We start from the raw sequence: 21725 nt of genomic DNA on the forward strand, positions 1-21725 counted from the left end.
GAAATAACAGTTAAATATTCAAAGTTAAACTAAAGTAGAATAAAATATGGATTAAAATATAAGAATGAAGATGTGGCATAAAAGGGACAGTTAGAAGCTTGCTTAAAGGGACAGGGAAATGTCATCAGCCTTCAACCACAACATGTTCCAGCAAATGTCCCTATGTCAAAAGTCCAAAACCACAAGGTTCAATTAAAGTTCGTTAATGGCACGTAGTCCATACCTGTAACAAAAGAAGTAAGACCCCCATCTCCTTATAAGGCTTTTTCCTCAAGGTAACCAATAAGAAATGAGTAAAGTGTTTCCGTGTTACACTGTCTTTGAGAATGTATAAGAATGTGTGCTTCGATAATGAACGTCGTTCAGAAATTCACAACGTTAGCCATGGGCTAACTTTTCTGAACCTAGCTGCCAAATAAACTTTTCCTGTATCCTGAGAAGTCTAATGCCTGTCATTTTCTGCAACAAAACTCTTTGGTTCTTAGATATCAGGGACTCTAATTTTTCCCATCATTGTCAAAACTACAGGTAGTCCTTGAAGTTACAACAGCATTGAAAAAAGTGACTTATCAGAGTTATGACCTTTGCACCATCTCCACGGTCATGTGCTCAAAATACAGATGATTGGCAACTGGTTCATATGACTGCTGTAGTGTCCCAGGGTCATGTGATCACTTTTTGCAACCTTCTGACAAGCAAAGTCAATGGGGAAGCCAGATTCACTTAACAACCAGGTTAGTAACTTATCAATTGCAGTGATTCACTTAACTGTGGCAAGAAAGGTCATACGATGGGGCAAAACTCACTTAACAAATGTCTCACTTAACAACAGAATTTTTCAGTTCAATCCTCCTATATGAGATTATGTAAATTAACAAAACATGAACCGGCCTATGCTAATTTAAAACAAACCTGGACTATAATGAAGATGCTTTATTCATAGAAGGTAACGTAGCAGATTAACTGCATATGGAACAACAATCACATTTCTAGAATGCTCTATGAAAAACACCATATAAAGGCTATACCCAGTGTTTTCTGAATCATTCCCCTTATCAGACTACCACCAAAAGGAGAGAGAATGTTTATCATGACAGCAAATGAACTATTGCCGTGGGCAATTAAGCACCTCTTCTGAAGCTTTGTACAACCTTTCTGATTACTATGATACTTAAGCTTTCAGTTAAAGAATTACTGCTCCAGTGAGATAAAATAATTTACACAATTATGGAATATATACAAATGCTTTAAAAGACTGTCTTAATTATTTCATAGAAATTTAATTCTTTGATATGAAATTATGAAAATGAAACTTTAATTTCAGTGTAGATTGTAAATATAAAATTTAAAAATAAGAATTAGATCTCAGTATTGTTCAAGGTTTAAAAATATTCCTTATTTCAAGAATTTACCTCAAATACTATGGTTTTAATTCCCATTTTATTTCCCTTTCCCTATATTCAAACATATTAAATTGATTAAAGCTTTTCTACTCGTAACCTATTTCCACATGCTTTATGAACAAGCTACTATGGTACACAGGTAACATTAAGCCATAATGAACAGATTCACTATCATGCTAAACCAACTAAACAAGCCATATTATGACTTAGTATTATGCATGAATTAGACCTATGAATAGCTGTTAAGTTTGAATTCCTTGAAAAGTACCGTATATCTATCTCAGGCATTACTCACCTCAGAATTTGATCGCAAAATGCTTATCTCCTTTACTTAAAAACGTCAGAGATTAAAGACTTCTGCTAACATTTACTTATCTAAATGCTTACCAATTATAAGTTATTCAAGACAATAATAAAGTCTCTGGACCATTTATGTGTATTAATTTTATTTAATTAAACTACTAATATGTAAGTCCGCCTGCTTTTCTGCAACTCTGGGCAGCTTAGAGAAGTTTAAAAGATTACTAAAAAAGACCACAGCAATAAAAAATGACTATGCTAGAGAAGAAAAACAGTAACATAAAGCAATTAATAATTTTTTTTTAATTTTGTTTTAATTAGACAGAAAACACACACACAAAACACTCTTCAATACATCTTCCAGCTAGAATGTCGATTGGTTACAATTAAATTCCGTGCATTACTACAATCCTTCTTTATATTTCATTCAAATTGAATTGTACATTTTAAATCAAAAATCTTTATACCGTCAATATACCAGCATTCTCCTTTAACTGCATTTGTTTGAACGTACTTTTATCCAGAATCATTCATATTTATATTCTCCAATGAATAAACATTTTAACACCGACAACAATCTGTAAGAGCTACCACATTCTGCTTATTTATCGCCTAGGATTCTTATTTCTTTCCTCCATCCACCTATACCATCTATCCCATATCTGATAGAATTCTGATTCTTCTTTTCCCTGGATTTCTTTAGTTAGCTTGTCCATTTCAGCACAGTCCATCACCTTTCTTATTATTTCATCTTCACTTGGAGTTAGTTTGTTTTTCCATTTCTGGGCATAGGCACTCCTTGCTGCCGTTATTATATGCAATATTAAATACTGGGTTTCTTTTTTGTATTTTGTAGGCAGTAATCCTAATAAGAAGATTTCCGGTTTCCATTCTATTTTAACTCCCGTTATTGCCTCCAGCCAGTTTTTGATCTTTTCCCAAAACTTTTTAGCCTCCTCACAGGTCCACCATAAGTGGTAATACGTTCCGTGTATCGATTCGCATTTCCAACATTTTGGGGATGTATTTGACGATATTTTAGCTAACCTTGTTGGTGCCAGGTGCCATCTATAAAACATTTTATACTGGTTTTCCTTATATGCGACTGAGAGTGTCATTTTTAAGTTTGTTCCCCAAAATTTTTCCCATTTGTCTTATTCAATATTGTGTCCAAAGTTCTGTGCCCATTTTATCATTTGTTCTTTCACAATTTCCTCTTCCATTTTATATTTCAGGAGAAATTTATATATTCTCCCTATCATTTTTCTATCTGGGCTTTGAATGATTTTATACAATTCGTGTGATTCTGTTTCAATGTCATATAATTTGGTATCATTATTGTATTTAGTTTTGATTTGCAGGTAGGTTAACCAGTCCACTTTCATGTTCTGTTCCGCCAATTCTTCAATTGTTTTTAAGTTTCCCTGTCTATCAATTAAGTCTCTATATCTTAGTATTTTGTTCCAATCTATACAATTTGGGTGAGTCGTCCATTCTGTCAGTGATAGCCAATTCGGGATTTTCACGTAATGAGTTTTTTTAATTTTGAGCCATTTTTGCAATAACGCTCTTCTAATTAAGTGTTTTTGAAAGTATTTGTGCGTTTTATTTTTATCATCCCATAGGAAAGTGTGCCAGCCTGCTTGCAAATCATGGCCTTCCAGGGTCAAAATTCTTTTATTCTTTAGCTCTATCCAATCCTTCACCCATGTTATTGATACTGCCAATGCGTATAAGTCCCAATTTGGTAGTGCTAACCCTCCCCTCTCTTTGCTGTCTTGCAATGACTTTAGTTTGATCCTCGCTTTTCGTCCCTGCCAAATAAACCTAGTGGTAATGTTATTTAACTCTTGGAAGAATTTTTTACCTGGGTTAATAGGTGCAGCTTGCAACAGGAATAAGATTCTTGGTAAAATATTCATTTTGATTGTCGCTATGCGTCCCATGAGTGATAGTTGAATATTTTTCCAATTTTCTAAGTCTTTCTTTATTTGTATCACTAATTTGTTATAGTTATCATCTTTAATTGTGGAACATTTTGCCGACACCCAGATCCCCAGGTATTTCACTTTCTTAGCTATTTGCATATTGGTTATTATTTCCAGTTCCTCTTTTTGTTTTTTGGTCATGTTTTTGGTTATCATTTTTGTTTTGTTTTTATTGATCTTTAATCCTGCCACTTCGCCATATTCTTCTAATTTTTGAATTAATTTCTGACTGGATTCTAATGGGTCCTCTAGTACAAATACTAAGTCATCGGCATAGGCTTGGGCCTTATATTCCTCATTTTTGAGTCTTAAACCTTTTATTCCCTGGTCTTTCCGAATTTCATTTAGTAAAATTTCCAAAGTCAGTATGAACAGCAAAGGAGAGAGGGGGCATCCCTGTCTGACTCCCTTTTTTATTTCGATCTTCTCTGTTAGTTCTCCATTCATCAGAACTTTGGCTGTCTGGTTATAATAAAATCCTTCTATCATTTTTATAAATTTTTCGCCGAATTTCATCTCATCCAATACTTTTATTATAAATTTCCAAACTACATTGTCAAATGCTTTTTGTGCATCAAGGAAAACCAGTACCATTTGTTTTTCTGGGTGCGCCTCATAGTACTCTATTATGTCTAGGATGATTCTCGTATTAGTTCTAATGTGTCTGTGAGGTAGAAATCCATTTTGGTCTGGGTGTATTCATTCATTTAAAACCTGTTTGAGTCTTCCTGCCATAATTGCTGCAAATATTTTATAGTCAGAATTTAATAATGAAATTGGCCTGTAATTTTGAATTTCTTGTTGGCTGGATTATTCTTTTGGGATTAGCGATATTATTGCTTCTGTCCATGTTTCCGGTATCTTGGCTTTTCCTAAGATTTCATTAAACATGTCTACCCCTAATTCTTCCAGTATTATTTTATTATATTTGTATAGCTCCACCGGTATTCCATCTGGTCCTGGTGTTTTATTACTTTTCTGGTTTTTCAGAGCTGATTCCACTTCGGCTAACGTTATTGGCCTGTTTATCGCCTCCCTTTGCTCTTTTGAGATTGGGGTTATCTTTGCTGTGTTTAAGTAATGCTTTATTTTATTTTCCTCCATACTGTCTTGTGTGTATAATTTTGTGAAGTATTTGTGAATAATTTTCTTCTTTTCTTCTGCTTTGTATTGAATTCTTCCCTCCTCGTCTTTCAATTGCTATATCATCCTTTTTTCTCTTTCATTCTTCAGTCTGTATGCCAGCCATCTTCCAGGTTTGTTGGCTTGTTCAAAATAGCTTTGTCTGGCTGCTTTAATTTTCTGCGCTAATTCCTTTTGATTTATTAGGTTGAGCTTATGTTTGATTATCTCTCTTTTCTCTTTTTAAATTTTATTCTTTGGGTCTTTCTGGAGTTCATCTTCGGCTTCCATAAGTTCCTTTTGCATACATTCTTGTTGCTTTTTTTGATTTCTAGTTTTCCTCACCATATAGGCCAGTGATGGCGAACCTTTTTTGGCTCGTGTGCCACAAGTGGGGGGAGCGCAGGGGGGTCGAGTGCGGGCGTGCCACACCCATAATGCAATGTGCGACCACCCCAGGGCGCATGCGCGCAAAACGCGTGACCCCCCCATTTTTACATTTTTTTTGCCCTCCCCAGGCTCCAGGGGCTTTATAGGAGCCTGGGGAGGGCGAAAAGAGCCTCCCCCGACCCCCCGGAGGCCCTCCGGAGGTTTCAGGGACTGTCCAGAGGCTTCCCTGAAGCCTTCGGAGCGCTTAAAACCACCCTCCGAGCAAACCGGAAGTGACTTCCGGGTTGCTCAGAGGGTCGTTTTAAGCGCTCTGAAGGCAACAGGGAAGCCTCGGACGGTCCCTGAAGCCTTCGGAACGCTTAAAATGACCCTCCGAGCAACCCGGAAGTCACTTCCGGTTTGCTCGGAGGGTGGTTTTAAGCGTTCCAAAGGCTTTAGGGACGGTCCCTGAAGCCTCCGGGGGGGGGGGCGGGGAGGCTCTTTTCGCCCTCCCCAGGCTCCTATAAAGCCTCTGGAGCCTGGGGAAGGCGAAAAATAGCTTTTAAAAAGATGAACTCAGCTGGCCAGCGCGCGCATGTGCGGTGGCCAACTGACAGGGCAGTGCCTCGCGTGCCGTGACAAATGGCTCGGCGTGCCACTTGTGGCACGCGTGCCATAGGTTCGCCATCACGGATATAGGCAATCGTAAGTCCTCTTATGTATGCTTTCATAGTGTCCCAGAGATTTTGAATTGAGGTATCTTCTCTTTTATTTATTCTAAAAAAATTGTTTTAGTTCTTTCTCCAGCATTTGAGTGTATTCTGTTTCTTTTATGATGCTTGAATTCATCATCCATCTTTTTCTTCTTCTTTGACCTTTCCATCTTAATTTTATTGGATTATGATCTGCCCACTCATCTGCTTCTATTTCAATTTCAACTACTTGATTGCATAGTCCAGATGAGATCCAAGCCATGTCAATTCTTGATAGTGACTGATGGGGGTTCGAATAAAAAGTATATTGCTTTCTTGTTTTGTGCCTTTCTCTCCAAATATCGTGTAATTTGTATTCGGTTGCCATTTCAAAAAAGGATTTGGGCAGCATATTTTGTTTTGTTTTGTTTTTCTTTTTGCTTTCATAGTCCATTTTTTTGTCCGCTATTGCATTATAGTCCACAATTAAGCAAATATTTTCATATTCTAATTCGTTTATTTTGTTGTGTAGTTTCCTATAAAATTCCTCTTGCTTCTGATTTGGTGCATATATGACTATTAATAGTATCGGTTTTTCTGTTGTCTCTAATTCAGTCATTAGTATCCTGCCTTCTTCATCAGCGTAGACTTCTTTGTAATTTATTTTTTCCTTTATGTAGGTTGCTATCCCTCTTTTTTTTTTCTGCTAGTGTTGTGTATAATTTCCCTAGTTTTTTATTTTCCAATAAGTTCTTATGGTCCCTTTTAATACGCACTTCCTGTATGCAGATTATATCTACCTGTAGTTTCTTCAGTTTGTTAAACATCTGCACTCTTTTTTTTGGTGCGTTCAATCCGTTCAAGTTTATTGAGATAACTGTTATTTCCTGGTCCATCTTTAGATGGGGTTTTTCTTGTTACTTCTAGTTTGTATCTGACTCTTCCCTCTCGCACCTTCCTTTTATGTTCTCTCTCTTTCTTGCCTCTGTTCTTCTTTCCTGTTTCTTTCTTTATCTTCTGATGTTTCTTCCTCTTGGTCTCGCCTTCCCCTTTCTAGCTCCTCTTTACTTCCTTGTTCTTCTTCCCCTATACAGTATTTCTCATAGAATTCCTGTGCTTCCTCTATATTCTCTATCTTATATCTTTTCCCTTGCCATGTCACCAGTACCCCTTCTGGTATCAGCCATCTGTCCATTATTCTGTTTTTATTTAACTGGTTTGTTAGAAATTGGTATTGTCTACGTCGTTCACGGATTCTCCGTGGAATCTGGTTTAGCGTGATCAACTCTTTTCCCTGGTATGTGAACGTCCCTTCTCTGGTTTTTTTGTATACCTCATCTCTGATTGTTTTTTTGGCAAATCTTACATGTACTTCTCTTGGGAGCCTGTGTCTTCTGGCATAATTAGTATGCACTCGGTAAGCTTCATCAATATCTCCTCTCAACTCATGTTCTTTCCTCTGTAGCATTTTGGCAAAGATTTCAATCATCTTCCCTTTCAGAAATTCCTCCTTCTCTTCCGGTATGTTTTGGAATCTTAAATAGAATGCAGCTCTTTCATTTTCAAGTCGCATTATTGATAACTCTAATTCTTTATTCAATTGTCTATATTCTAGCTCCATTTTTTCTACCTTCTGGTCTGTTTGTTCTATTTTTGTTTCAATATTCTGGATTTTCTGTTCATTGATTGCTAAGGCGGTCTGTATCTTTTCAATTTTATCATCCACGGTTTTAATATCTCCTTTTAGTTCTCCTATTTCATTTTTCACTTCTTCATGATTCCTCGTCTCTTCATGATTTGCAGCTGTCACTCCTTGGTTTTTTATAAGCGTCTCTTGTATCGTTTGGAGCATTAATTGCATACTTTGCAATGTTGGTGCTGGCCCTGTTGTTTCTGCCATCTTTCCACCTTTCTCCAGACCTAGTGCGCTCTCAATTGATCTTTGGTTTGAGGAGGGGGGTGTTGCCAGTGTCGTATTAGATGTGGTTTTTTTAATTAGCTTTCCTGAGGTTGCCATTTTTATCCCCCTAATTATCCTTGTCCACACTTGCATATAAGTTCTACTTTGCTTCTACTTTATCAACAGTATCAATGTTATCAGTCTTAACAATCTTATCAATAGTTATCTATCTCAATATTTAGTAATAAATAACCTTCCTTGATATCACGTTTCGTTATCTACACATTCCTATGTATTATTCCATTCTATTTAAATCCTTAATTATCATATATCTTAACGTTATATATCACACAGTTTTCTTATACAGATTGATATCTCTCCAGTGTAACAATTATAAGGGTAATAGGTAATAAAAGGTTACTGATTTTTCCAGACCGCAGGTTCCAGTTTTGATCCACTAGATGTCACCCTCTGTTCAGTATCAATGTTAGTGTCAGTCAGTAAATACAACCAGTCCAGCTACCAGGGGAAATAAGGGTGGGTGGGTGGGAAGTGGGAACCTCTGATCGTTCCAGAAGAGCAAGAAAAAGAAAAGTCAGCAAATCGACAACCAACCCCAATGTTGAACACTTCTTTTGTACTTTCCAAGTCTTTTCAATAATTCCTATTCCTGTTATCCATGCCGGGATTTTGCTTTCTCTCTGGGCTATTTAGTTCAAGTTATTTACGCTGTCAATTCACAGATCGTAAATCTGCTCTCACAGCTTCTCGGCAAAAGTCTGACAAAATCTCCTTCTCAGAGCCTCCTTCTTTCCAGCTCACCTTTCTGCCAGATCTGTGTTGTTTCCCTCTTCTTTGGGTTGTAGTAACGGATACCTCGATTTCAGCTGCTCTGTATCTTCGCTTCCTTCTTATGTGGCCGCCATTGTTCAGTCCTGACAAAGTGGCAGGGTGATTCCTCGTCTGTTTAGTGGGTTTCTCCTGCCGCTGGGAGGATTTGCCTTATCGTCCCAGCGTCTTCAGAGTTTCCCCCTTAATCTGTTGGTCCCTACAGGATCGACAGCACTCAAATATGAGCCCAAACGAAGAAGTTGGAGTTAAAGATCAGGAGAGCTCCCGTTCCTCAGCTCCAGACACGCTGACGTCACCACAGGAAGTCACAGCAATTAATAATTAATATATCACCCTTACATGGTGATTAGCAGGAATACACACCATCCTAAGCCAGTGCTTCTGGGAAGAACCATGTTGTTTTTAGGACTTGAGGGAGGATACTGTTCCAAAGGGGAGTTGTAGCAAGAGAGAAGGGTTGCCTCTGGGGTCTCATAACATGCTGCTTTGTTGATAGCAGAGGTGGGTTGCTGCCAGTTCGGCCCAGTTCGGCTGAACCGGTAGTGGAATTCAGGTCTGGGTCGCAGAACCACCATCAACCCAGGCCTCACACCCCCCTGAACCCCAAAATCAACCACAGCCTTCCCATTCATCTTACACAGAGTCATTGATGATAACTGAAGTAATTCGTCCATCCTCCTTTTTTTCAGAGAGTAAATTGTGATTCTAATATACTTTGTTGCTATTCTGACTTGGCAATGACCAAAATGCTTAGTTTGTACAACATGCTGGGCACATAGAAGACACTATTAGGCAGGTTGTGTTAACAGCTTCATCAAACCTGTCTGAAGAAACACAACCTACTACAAATCCTATTGTGCTATTGCGTGTATGAAGTATGATCCCAATCTAGAACTTGCATCAATGAATATGTTCAATGTCATGTTCATGCAACATAACATAGTTTGCATAACTGATCTGCTCAAAATAGTCAAATTTGTTGACTTTGCAAGCCAAAAAATCCCTTTATGACTTAGAGTGCTATATGGATGAGGCTTCTAGTTGTATGTATTTACAAATTAAATCAAGATTCAGGCGGTGACTTTACCACAGTAGCCAAATTAATACGGTAGAGAGAGCCTCAGAAAAACCACATCAAAGCTTAACATAGCACACCATTAATTGAATAAAACACTTCCACTGATTTCTTGATATCCCAAATTAATACATGATTTAGTTTGCATTTCTGATAGGATTACTGTAGAGCAAGAATTACAAGTGGCAGTGAGATCACTGCTTTGCTCCTCAAGTTGAACACTATAAACAGTTGAGCTCATTAACTGACAAAATATTTCATTTAATTAAGCATTTTAAGGCAATGTTCCCAGGGAGTTTTGCATATGCAGTTTTCCAGTCTCTGGAAAAAAATATTCCAGCCCCAAACAGTTACCATGTCTCACAAGTTCTGAAACCTGATTTTGATCCCAGATGTTGATGTATTGTTGTCTCTGACCCCTCACTTGTTTTTTTGTTCTTTGCGAGATTATTTCTGTGTGGTTTGTGCATTTGGTTAATTTTTTTAAAAAATCTTCTATATCCGTGATGGCGAACCTATGGCACGCGTGCCACAGGTGGCACGTGGAGCCATTTGTTAGGGCACGCGAGGCGTTGCCCTGTCAGCTCCAGCACGCATGTATGCGCTGACCAGCTGACTTAGGCCTTCAATTTTGGCCATTTTTCACCCTCCGGAGGCTTCAGGAAACAACCCAAAGCGCAAACCAGAAGTTCGGGAATGGATTTCCAGTTTGCGCATTGGGTTGTGCTTCACAACAGCCGAGGATGGAAGAGTTCGCTCAGGAGTGACGCCGGCGAGGAAGGTGGACGGGTCGGAGGGAGGCGTAGCCTGAGCTCTCTGGGATGGATAAGCAAGTGTGGGGAGGTGAAGGGGAGAGAAAAGAGAGAGTGCTGGGCAGGAGCCACAGGAGGAGTAGGGCGGCAGCTTTTCTTCGCCCCTGCCCGGAGAAGGATTCTCCCGGTGCAAGGAGACTGAGAGAGAGAGGCTCAAGGCAGATGCGCTGTAACCCAGAGAAAGCCGGGGGTTGCTCTCGCCCTTGGGCAACAGCTCCGCCTCCTCCTCCCCTCAAGCCCGGCAAGGAAGCCCGCTCCTCCCGGCAGATCCACCCAAGGAAGGAGAGAGCCCGACTCAGCCGAGGTGCCTCTCGCCGAGCCAGAAGCAGCAGCAAGCACCAGGCTGCCACCCCCTCTGGATTAGCCTTAAACACCACCTGAGAAAAGGAGCTTTATTTTCTTGCTCGCGCCAGGGAGTGTCACAGTCTCTGGCCTTTAACTGCTTTGTCTGGCTTGGGGAGAGGCAGCTCGCCTCAGCCCGGCACTCTCTCTCCTTCCTTGGTTGTATCTGGCAGGAGAAGCGGGCTTCCTTGCCGGGCTTGAGGAGGGGGGGGGAGACGGAACTGTTGCCCAAGGGTGAGAGCAATCCCCAGCTGCCTCTGGGTGCGGACAGACGCTGCAGGAGGGCAGAAAAGAAGCCTGTCTTGGCAGAGAGCAGAGAGCCCATGCAGGGAGAGAGGAGGCAGGCTGGCTTGAAAACGGGCGGGCGGTTTGCATCCAGCACGTCCTTTGCTTATTGGGGTGCTCCCCTTTGCCCTTAGAGGCGGGGGGCGTGTTTTCCCATCGTGGCGCGGCATTGGGCTGCAGCGCCTTCATGCCCCGCCTGGCTTTCAGAAGAGCGGGCCGAGGGGCTCCTATCTTCCTAACAGACCGAGCAAGAGCCTAGGGCCAAGCCCATCGGCTACAGCTGCCACTTCCAAGAGCAGGTTGCTCACCTTGCCCTCATCGCAGTCCGGGAGACACCGAAGAGCCTTGGGAGGGCCTCCGGGGGGCTGGGGGAGGCCATTTTCGCCCTCCCCAGGCTCCTAGAAAGCCTCTGGAGCCTGGGGAGGGTGAAAAACGGGTCAATCACAGGCCAAATCCGGGGCGGGGGTAGGGCAGGGGTCGCACACGCATGCGTGGGGTTGCACATGCATGGGGGGTTGTGCGCATAGCATTGTGGGTGTGGGCATGTCCATGTATGACCCCCCTGCGCTCCCCCCACTTTTGGCACAAGATGGCAAAAAGTTTAGCCATCAATGTTCTATATTCTATACCATCCACAATGTTAGTTAAACACGAAAAATGCATGGTGTTTTAAAGATTTATTTGACAGGCCTAATTAAGCTTTAGGGTGAATATCCTACATTCTTTCCCCTTCTCCGAAAGAACTGAGCAGGGATTTAATTCTAATAACTTTCCCCCCCTTCCTAATATTATTCCCAGATGGGAAGCAAATTGGAAAGAAATTGGCTTGAAGGCATGCCCCTGCCCACTTTCAGAAGGCCACACCTCCTCGGGCACTTCCACCTCTCCTGGTAACCAAAGCACAAGGTTGCCCAGCTCTCTCTCACACTCTCTCTCTGCCTTCAGAACCCAGCTGAGTGAGGGCTGTCTACGGCACTGCCTGACGGGCCCTCAGTGTTCTTTTCCTCCAAGGGTGGAGGGCTCGAGAAGGGGACTGGGGCAGCCCTGGTGGGATCAGGCATCTCACGGGGCAGCCTAGGGGGCGGGGTCCTCCCCCTGGCAGGAAGTGAGGGGGGGGAGAGAAGAGCCTAATGGAGCTGCAGAAGTGGCGACCTATAGAACCCAGAAACATGAAGGTCTCTACTGTTGATACTGTGATGTCTACTATTGTAAGAGGTGATAGAATAGGAGTGTTTCTCCTAAAATCTACTATCATCTCTACAGTTTTAAGTGTTTAGTCCAGGCTGTTCTGGGTACACCACAGGGCCAGTTGTTCAACCTCCCGTCTGCATGCAGACTCATCATTATCTCGAATAAGACCATTGACTGTTGTATCATCTGCAAACTTCAGAACTTTAACAGAGAAAAGAGTAATGGAGAGCACAGAGCCCTCGGCACCTGTGCTAATTGAACACTGCATCCAGTTTTGGTCACCATATTATAAAAAAGATGTGGAGACTCTAGAAAGAGTGCAGAGAAGAGCAACAAAGATGATTAGGTGACTGGAGGCTAAAACATATGAAGAACAGTTGCAGGAATTGGGTATGTCTAGTAAAAAGGACTAGGGGAGACATGATAGCAGTGTTCCAATATTTGAGGGGCTGCCACAAAGAAGAAGGGGCCAACCATTTCTCCAAAGCACCTGAGGGCAGGACAAGAAGCAATGGGTGGAAACTAATCAAGGAGAGAACAACCTAGAACTAAGGAGAAACTGCCTAACAGTGAGAACAATTAACCAGTGGAACAGCTTTCCACTGCTTTCACAAGTTGTGGGTGCCCCGTCGTTGGAGGCTTTTTAGAAGCAAGTGGACAGACACTTGTCTGGAATGGTATAGGGCAGTGGTGGTGACCCTATGCCATGCATGCCAGAGGGGGCACTCAGAGCCCTCTCTGTGGGCACATGTACCATCGCCCCAGCAGGAGGCGGGCCATCGTCCCAGCAGGAGGCGGTTACCTCGGCCCGCTGTAAACATTGTTTCCCATGGATACCTTACATTAGAACCATCATTAAAAAGGCAGAACACAGAATGTTCTTCCTGCGTCAACTCAGAAAGCTCAGATTGCCCAAGGAGCTGCTGATATAGTTCTACAGAGGAATTACTGAGTCTGTCATCTGTACTTCTATAACTGTCGGGTTTGGTACAGCAGCTAAACAGTACAGGTACAGACTTCAACGGATAGTTAGGACTGCAGGAAAAAAAATTGCAACCAGCCTGCCTTCCACTGAGGACCTGTATACTGCACAGGTCAGAAAGAGGGCTGAGAGAACATCTACTGACCCGTCACATCCTGGACATAAACTTCTTCCCTCAAGACGTTGCTAAGAGGGCATTGCATGCCAAAACAACTAGTCATGCCATCACTCTGCTAAACACCCAATTCCCATAACACTGTCTTATGCCTAAAGATATTTTACCTATGTAGTAGGGCTGTATTCAGTGGTGAAATTCAATTTTTTTTTACTACTGGTTCTATGGGCGTGGCTTGGTGGGCATGGTAGGGGAAGGATACTGCAAAATCTTCATTCCCACCCTACTCTGGGACCAACCAGAAGTGGCATTTGCCGGTTTCTCCAAACTACTCAAAGTTTCCGCTACCGGTTCTCTGATCTACTCAAAATTTCTGCTACCGGTTTTCCAGAACCTGTCAGAACCTGCTGGATTTAACCCCTGGCTGTATTGGTATTATCCTTCTCTTCTTCATCTGTCTTATCTTCTCATTTTTCTCATCTACTACCTTCTCTTATTGGTATCTTATTACTTATAATAAAAGACAAATTCCTTGTGTGTCCAATCACACTTGACCAATAAAGAATATTCCTATTCTTATTGACTCGATCAATTACAGGGAGTCCTCGACTTACAACAGTTCATTTAGTGACCGTTCAAAGTTACAACGGCACTGAAAAAAGTGACTTATGACCATTTTTCACATTTGACTGTTGCAGCATCTCCATGGCAGTGGTGGGTTACGACTGGTACGCCTCGGTACGGGCATACCGGTGCCTGCTGGGAGCACCGGGTACCGTTCCGGTACGGTGCTCCAGAGGGCCCACCCTCCATCCTTACCTGTATTTGAGCTCTTCGGGGCTTCCGCGCACGGAGCGTACAGAGCCTGTGTGACGCTCCGCCAAGCAGCTGGACGGTAAGTACGGATGCATGTGGTGGATGCCGGGCCCCGTTGCACCATACTGGTTGCACCGGGATCCGGAACCCACCACTGCCCCATGATTTACATTCAGATGCTTGACAACTGGTTCATATTTATGACAATTGCAGTGTCCTGGAGTCATGTGATCATTTTTTGCAATCTTCTGACAAGCAAAGTCAATGGGCAAGCCAGATTCACTTAACGACCATGTTACTAATTTAACAACTGCAGGGATTCACTTAACAAATGTGGCAAGCCATAAAATGGGACAAAACACACTTAATACATTTCTCACTTAGCAACATAAGTTTTGGGCTCAATTGTGGTCGTAGGTCAGGACTACCTGTATTCAAGTCATCAATAGCAATTATAGTAAACATACCATATTTTTCGGAATATAAGATGCTCACCTTATGACCACAATTGAGTCCAAAATGTATGTTATTAAGTGAGAAATTTGTGAAGTGAGTTTTGCCCTATTTTACGACTTTTTTTGCCACATTTGGTTCTTTAATAAGTTTTTAAAAAATTTTTACAAACATAATGCGTGAACACTGTGGCACCTGGGTATCATATATTCTAATACAAATAAAACTAATAGCATTAGTCATAGTTATTGCTTTCAACCAACTTATATATTTCTAATAGTAATACATATTTATATAAAGTTGCTATCTGTCACTATTCAATTATTCCATGTTTTCTCTTATTATTGCTCTTATTTTATTATATAAAAGTGTATACACTAATATTCCCCTTTTCTCTTATTTCTATTTCTTATTCAAACTTTTAATCATGTCATCCTTTATTAACAAACAATTTCTTTCTATCCTATCTAACTTCTAATCATGTCACCTACCTACAAAAAAAAAGAAGAGAGGAAAAGCAAAGCAAATCAAAACAATACCAAAAACATAAAATCAACTATCCATCATCTCTTGCCCGCTTCAATACTTTACTTGCTATGCTTTTTTTCTTTTTGATTTGTCTCCCATATTCCTCTCTAAGATCTTTATCCCTTTCTACATCTGCTTCTTGGTTGTTCAATCTGAGTATTTTTCCAACCTCTACCCTCCTCCACTGCCTAGTTTCCAGGATTTCTGGCCATGCCCCTATCTCCCTTTCAAAGGTATCTTCCAGTATCTCCAATTCTCTTTTCAATTCTCTTAAATGTATTTTCCCCCTGGTTTAATTCATCAGTCACTGTTACTTTCTTTTGTTGTCTCCTCTTTGTCGTCTTTTTTTATTCTCTGGTTCGTTGTCTCAGTCTTTTCCTCCATTTCTACTGTTAGCTCCTCCCTTTCCTGGGAGTCTTGATCTTTACTCATCATCCCTTGTATAGCATTTTCCATTTTTTCCGTATCTCCTTAAATCCTTTCTCCATAATATCCTTTGTGTTTTGAAAAAGTAACACCATCTCCTTCCATGTTTCACTTGTTTCTTCCTTATAAAGCATCTTGTTTTGTTTTTTAAAAAAGTTCCACTTTTTTTCAACAGTACAAAAGCTATTTATTCAGTCCTTAAGTTGCCCTTCAAGGGTGCACTAATCACAGTTCTTTATATCCCAAAAGTAAACAGTCTGTTCCATTTGAATAGTCCCAGAGGTTATCAAAAGTAATTAAGTAGCTTGCTTATTTTCATATTTAAATCTCCAGTAGTCCTGGGGTAGTTGGGAAAAATCCAGTAAATATTTTCACAGTCCTTCTCATAGGATTTCCAGGCTTGTAGTTTTTCCTTTTGTCAGCAGGTGGCACTCTCAACTTAGGTTTCAGTATTACCATTTGGCAATTGTCATTTTAGTTATAAATAAATTATAAAAGCAGAATAAGTTTTATAGGTAAATAATTCCAGCATTTTAAAATGCCTTCCCAGTACCGTGTCTTCCCAATTTAAGAGTCCAATTTTCTATACATTACAAAATTTATTATTTTTCTCTCGTGTCTTCCTCTTCCGGTCTGGTATTTCTCAGAATGCTTAGATGCCGCTTTAACAAATAATTCTGAGCAAATAGTTCCAAATTGTTCCTTGGGGTTAAGTTTAAGGCAAAAATAAATCCTCTCCTCCAGTTCCAGTCACTGTTCACCTACTTCACTCCAGCACCAGTCTTAGTTGTTATTCTTCGGTTGTCCCAGCTTTGTGGCAGACATCTTCAGGCTGTCTCTTCTCATTGCCATGGCTGACAGGGAAGAAAAACTGTGGGTCAGACAGGAGAGCTGCGTCTCTCCTCGACCTCACAGGGCACCCCTCTTTGCTTCACCATCCCTACAAGGCGGCTTTGGCTCTTCTTGGAGCCCACCAGCTGGGGGAAGTCAGCACAGGGAACGCAGAGATTTGTTCCCTGTGTCTGATATTGCCGCAATGTCAACCAGAAGCTGCCACATTTGTTAAGTGAATCACTGCAGCTGTCAAATTAGTAACCTGGTTAAGTGAATCTGGTTTCCTCATTGACTTTGCTTGTCAGAAGGTCACAAAAGGCGATCACATGACTCTGGGACACTGCAACCATCATAAATGTAAGTCAGTTGTCAAGCACCTGAATGTAAATCATGTGACCATGAGGATGCTACAATGATTGTGTGAAAAATGGCCACTTTTTTCAGTGATGTAACTTCAAATGGTCACTAAATGAACTGTTGTAAGTCAAGGACTACCTGTATTATTTCAGTTTCTTTTGCGGTTACTTTGTTAAGGAACACTTACTTTCTTTGCCCTTGAGAAGGAACTGTCTATACTTTGCTGTGAAAGCTCAGCTATAAGAGGGATTTGGATATTAAAATCAAAGCAACAATAAATTAAGGACTTTGAGCACTCATATATTCTCTACAATGCCCCCAAAAGAGAGTTATAAAAAAAGATGGGAGCTGGATGATTTTAATGTTAAAGTCTTGTGATATTTTTAATGTTATATAGCAATTTTGCCAATATAGATATAGAAGTTCATAAATTGTGGACCTGTTTTGCAAGGGGATGGGTGGAAACAATTACTATTGCTGAATTATATTTATCAGTGTTCAACCGGGAATGGGGGGACATTTTATGTGTATGTTTGATATTTTGTTTACACACCTTTTTTTTCTTTTCTTTTTGTTTTTGTCTTTGTTTTGTTCTTTTTTTTCTTTCTTCTTTTTGGATTTTGTATTTTAACTTTGGAAATAAAAAAAATATCATCAATAAAAAAAGAATTTAAAAGAGGTTTGTGTCAGTTATAGAAGATAGAAAGAAGATGATCACAGTTGAAAAATTAAACTCTCAAGGTTTACATTTGAAAATTACATATTTAACCAACACAATCTCAGTCTTGGCAACTGCTTCCAGAATTCTATAGCAGTGCTGTTCAGTCAGAAGGCCATATCCTTCTGACCAGTAATTTACAGTTTGGAGATATAATTCTGAACTGCCCTCAAACCACTGAAGTCTTAAATTATATCCATGCTCATTTTTTTGATAGCATTGTATAAGACTCTTTTAAGCAAGATCCTTTTACTAGAAGTCAGCACAGAATTGCTTCCTTTCAACAGATTAGTATCATTTCTAAAAAACAAATTCTATTTGTACCATCTCCTTAAGGTCTGACATAGACTGGTATTCACACTGCCAAAGGGACTACAGGCTACAGGTTTTTCAGTGGTGATCTCTAAGCTTTTTGTCTTAATAAAACAAAACTGACAAATTGGTCCTTTTAACCAACAAATCATTGTATATGTAGGATATTTCATGATTGTGTATACTGTTAGATTTTGGATTTTAAGTGTCAATATCTTGAACATTTTAAACCAATTCCTTATTTTGCACTTAATAGCAAATTATAAATTGTCAAAAGTAGTAAATATAAATAAAACAGTGAAGATTAACAAATTTAAGGAACAAACGATAAAATTCTACTAAATAAACATTTAAAAACATAGAATCATAGGGGGACTGGATTCAATAATTAAAGTACAAACTAAATCTGGACCAAATCTACTATATGAATCTTTAACTTTAGCATGGTGTTTAAACATGCAACATAAACATCAGCAACTGAGAAAAATTATGGAGGAAATATTGGACTTTTGCCAAAAGTATGTTTAGAATTAAGTTTGTGAAAATCAACATACCAAAGTGTGCTGAACCACTACTACTTTTACTTTGTATAGAGGTACTGCATGTCTGGGTCCCAGGTTGTACTGTGCCTGCTTGATTTACGCTCCTGTGTAATTTCCTATAGGAAAATTCATCACTGTCATGTAGGGATGGTGTCCTAGGCCTAAAATGCCTCCATCTACATGATTTGAAATTGACTAGTATCTGACTGAGGTCTTTAAAGAAATATCTGTCTGAGGTATTTGTTTCTGAGGTATTGGCAAATTGATTGTCTGAAGAGTGTAGTTGTGAGGAAAGTATTTCTGAATCCAGCTGGCAAAATGGACTGTTGTTTTCTGAATATGCTCGGTCCAGGAACACCCTAAAAATTGAAAGAAGGCTATTTTTAATTACACAGAAGCCACAGTGTTATTCCTATCTTCATCCAAAACTTATTTTTAAAACATCAGGAAGAAATAGTAGGGAAATTATCTGTGAAAGTATTTTTCAAACTGGTTGCTTCAACTATCAGAAAAACATTCACAACAGGGCCTGCACACTTTGAAAATTATTTGGAAGGAATGGTCAGATCCTCATGAAAAATCTGTACTTCTCTCCTACTTATTAAAGCATCAGGTCTTTTTTCATGCTTTCACATTTAGCCTGAAAGAAGGTGCTACTACTTTAAGGAGTTGACTAATCACAATGAATTTAATTAATAGTAATTAATAATAGACTTATGGGGAAGCTTGAAAGAAACCTGGGCTTTCTAAACGTATAGTAAAAAGGTTTCATGCTTGGATGAGTTAAAAATAGTTCTTCCAAATCAGTTTTTAAAGTAAGCTCAGTCCTATTTAAGAGCTACATATAACAAAGCAAAATAACATACAATGAAAGAAGTTGATAAATTATACCATTTCTTATTACGACAATTTAGCAAGAAAGGCCTTTCCCTTTTTATAAGAAAAAGCCATGCCTTTGAAAGATAACCAAGAACCTCAGGTTCACAAACTCCAACTTGCTACAGTAATTCTCTAGTTTAAATGAAACAAGTCAGTATTTGTTTATTTGGACAAAATGTCAAACCACTGTAAGTGGATATTAGAATATAAAGAGGTTTACTATACCTTAGGTTTGATTAGGAGAGGGAAGCAAAACAAAGAGCAGTCTGGATAGACGTCACTATTAACAAGGATAGCTACTGTAAATACTATAAGTGTTTTCACTGCTCAAATGCTTGCAAAGTTTACTAAAGAGTTACAAGAATTTTTCTTTCTTCAAAAACTATGTGATCCTTATTATGAATATAATTTTTCATAATTTAAGAAACACAAACAAGTTTAAAAGGTAAATGTGGTAATTAGGCCTAACAGTGTCAAACTGTAGCTGTGGCTAAAATAATTAGAGAAATGAATATGCTGCAAAGTCCAATTGGAATTAAGATAAAAAGAGCCCTCATCCCTCTATAGCTAGAAAAATAACTTAGCTTTTAAAAAGTACAAATAAATATTTAAAAATACTTTAGAAAGTAGATCACTAAACACAAAGGATGGTGTATTCTTCTTACAAGCCTCTAATTTGAGGCAATTTTGAATGTGATGACAGGAAAGTAGATTACGGAGACTTATCAAAGAGTTTTTATTGCAGAACATGAACAAACACTATGCTAAGAAATACTAAAATATACAGTATACAGGTGAATATCATGCAAAAGTTCATTTATCTCAGGAATGCAACTTAAAAGGTGAAACTAATATATGAGATAAGACTCATTACATGCAAAGCAAGATAGTTCAAGCCGTGATTTGTCATAATTGTGATGATTATGGCTTGCAGCTCATGAAAACCCCAAATCCACAATCTCAGAAAATTAGAATATTGTGAAAAGGTGCAATATTCTAGGCTCAAAGTGTCCTACTCTAATCAGCTAATTAAGCCATAACACCTCCAAAGGGTTCCTGAGCCTTTAAATGGTCTCTCAGTCTGGTTCAGTAGGAATCACAATCATGGGAAAGACTGCTGACCTGACAGTTGTGCAGAAAACCATCATTGACACCCTCCATAAGGAGGGAAAGCCTCAAAAGGTAATTACAAAAGAAGTTGGATGTTCCCAAAGTGCTGTATCAAAGCACATTATTAGAAAGTTATGTGGAAGGGAAAAGTGTGGAAAAAAAGGTGCACAAGCAGCAGGGATGACCGCAGCCTGGAGAGGATTGTCAGGAAAAGGCCATTCAAAAGTGTTGAGGACTTTCACAAGGAGTGGACTGAGGCTGGAGTCAGTGCATCAAGAGCCACCACACACAGACGGATCCTGGACATGGGCTTCAAATGTTGTATTCCTCTTGTCAAGCCGCTCCTGAACAACAAACAATGTCAGAAGCGTCTTACCTGGGCGAAAGAAAAACAGACCTGGTCTGTTGCTCAGTGGTCCAAAGACATCTTTTCTGATGAGAGCAAGTTTTGCATCTCATTTGGAAACCAAGGACCCAGAGTATGGAGGAAGAATGGAGAGGCACACACTGCAAGATGCTTGAAGTCCAGTGTGAAGTTTCCACAGTCTGGTTGATTTGGGGAGCCATGTCATCTGCTGGTGTTGGTCCACTGTGCTTCATTAAGTCCAGGGTCAACGCAGCCGTCTACCAGGACATTTTGGAGCACTTCATGCTTCCTTCCGCAGACGAGCTTTATGGGGATGCTGACTTCATTTTCCAGCAGGACTTGGCACCTGCCCACACTGCCCAAAGCACCAAAACCTGGTTTAATGACTGTGGGATTACTGTGCTTGATTGGCCAGCAAACTCGCCTGACCCGAACCCCATAGAGAATCTATGGGGCATTGCCAAGAGAAAGATGAGAGACATGAGACCGAACAATGCAGAAGAGCTGAAGGCTGCTATTGAAGCATCCTGGTCTTCCATAACACCTCAGCAGTGCCACAGGCTGATAGCTTCCATGCCACGCCGCATTGAGGCAGTAATTGCTGCAAAAGGGGCCCATACCAAGTACTGAGTACATATGCATGCTTATACTTTTCAGAGGTCCGATATTGTTCTATGCACAATCCTTGTTTTATTGATTGCATGCAATATTCTAATTTTCTGAGATTGTGGATTTGGGGTTTTCATGAGCTGTAAGCCATAATCATCACAATGATGACAAATCACGGCTTGAACTATCTTGCTTTGCAAGTAATGAGTCTATCTCATATATTAGTTTCACCTTTTAAGTTGCATTACTGAAATAAATGAACTTTTGCACAATATTCTAATTTTTCGAGTTTTACCTGTATACTACTTCTTTCCAAGCTGATGTGCATCTGTAGTAGCAATGTAAA

The 21725-nt window shown here is 40.0% G+C and overlaps 1 protein-coding gene across 5 annotated transcripts in view; it reads right to left on the reverse strand.

Annotated features, from left to right (window-relative positions):
* The window catches only part of LOC309400685 (enhancer of polycomb homolog 1-like), a 180077-nt gene that overhangs the window by 10834 nt on the left and 147518 nt on the right, over window positions 1-21725 (reverse strand). For 4 of the 5 annotated variants that reach the window (XM_081969282.1, XM_081969284.1, XM_081969285.1 and 1 more), the window contains exons 10-11: window positions 18427-18773; window positions 17396-17473 (exon numbers count right to left, since the gene is read on the reverse strand). In XM_081969282.1, the coding sequence (XP_081825408.1) occupies window positions 17396-17473; window positions 18427-18773 (425 nt within the window). The remainder of the gene's footprint in view (window positions 1-17395; window positions 17474-18426; window positions 18774-21725) is intronic. The other variant, XM_081969283.1, reaches the window with a different exon arrangement.

The sequence above is a fragment of the Natrix helvetica genome, assembly GCF_964273705.1.
Source record: "Natrix helvetica genome assembly, chromosome: W".
Classification (NCBI taxonomy): Eukaryota; Metazoa; Chordata; class Lepidosauria; order Squamata; family Natricidae; genus Natrix; species Natrix helvetica.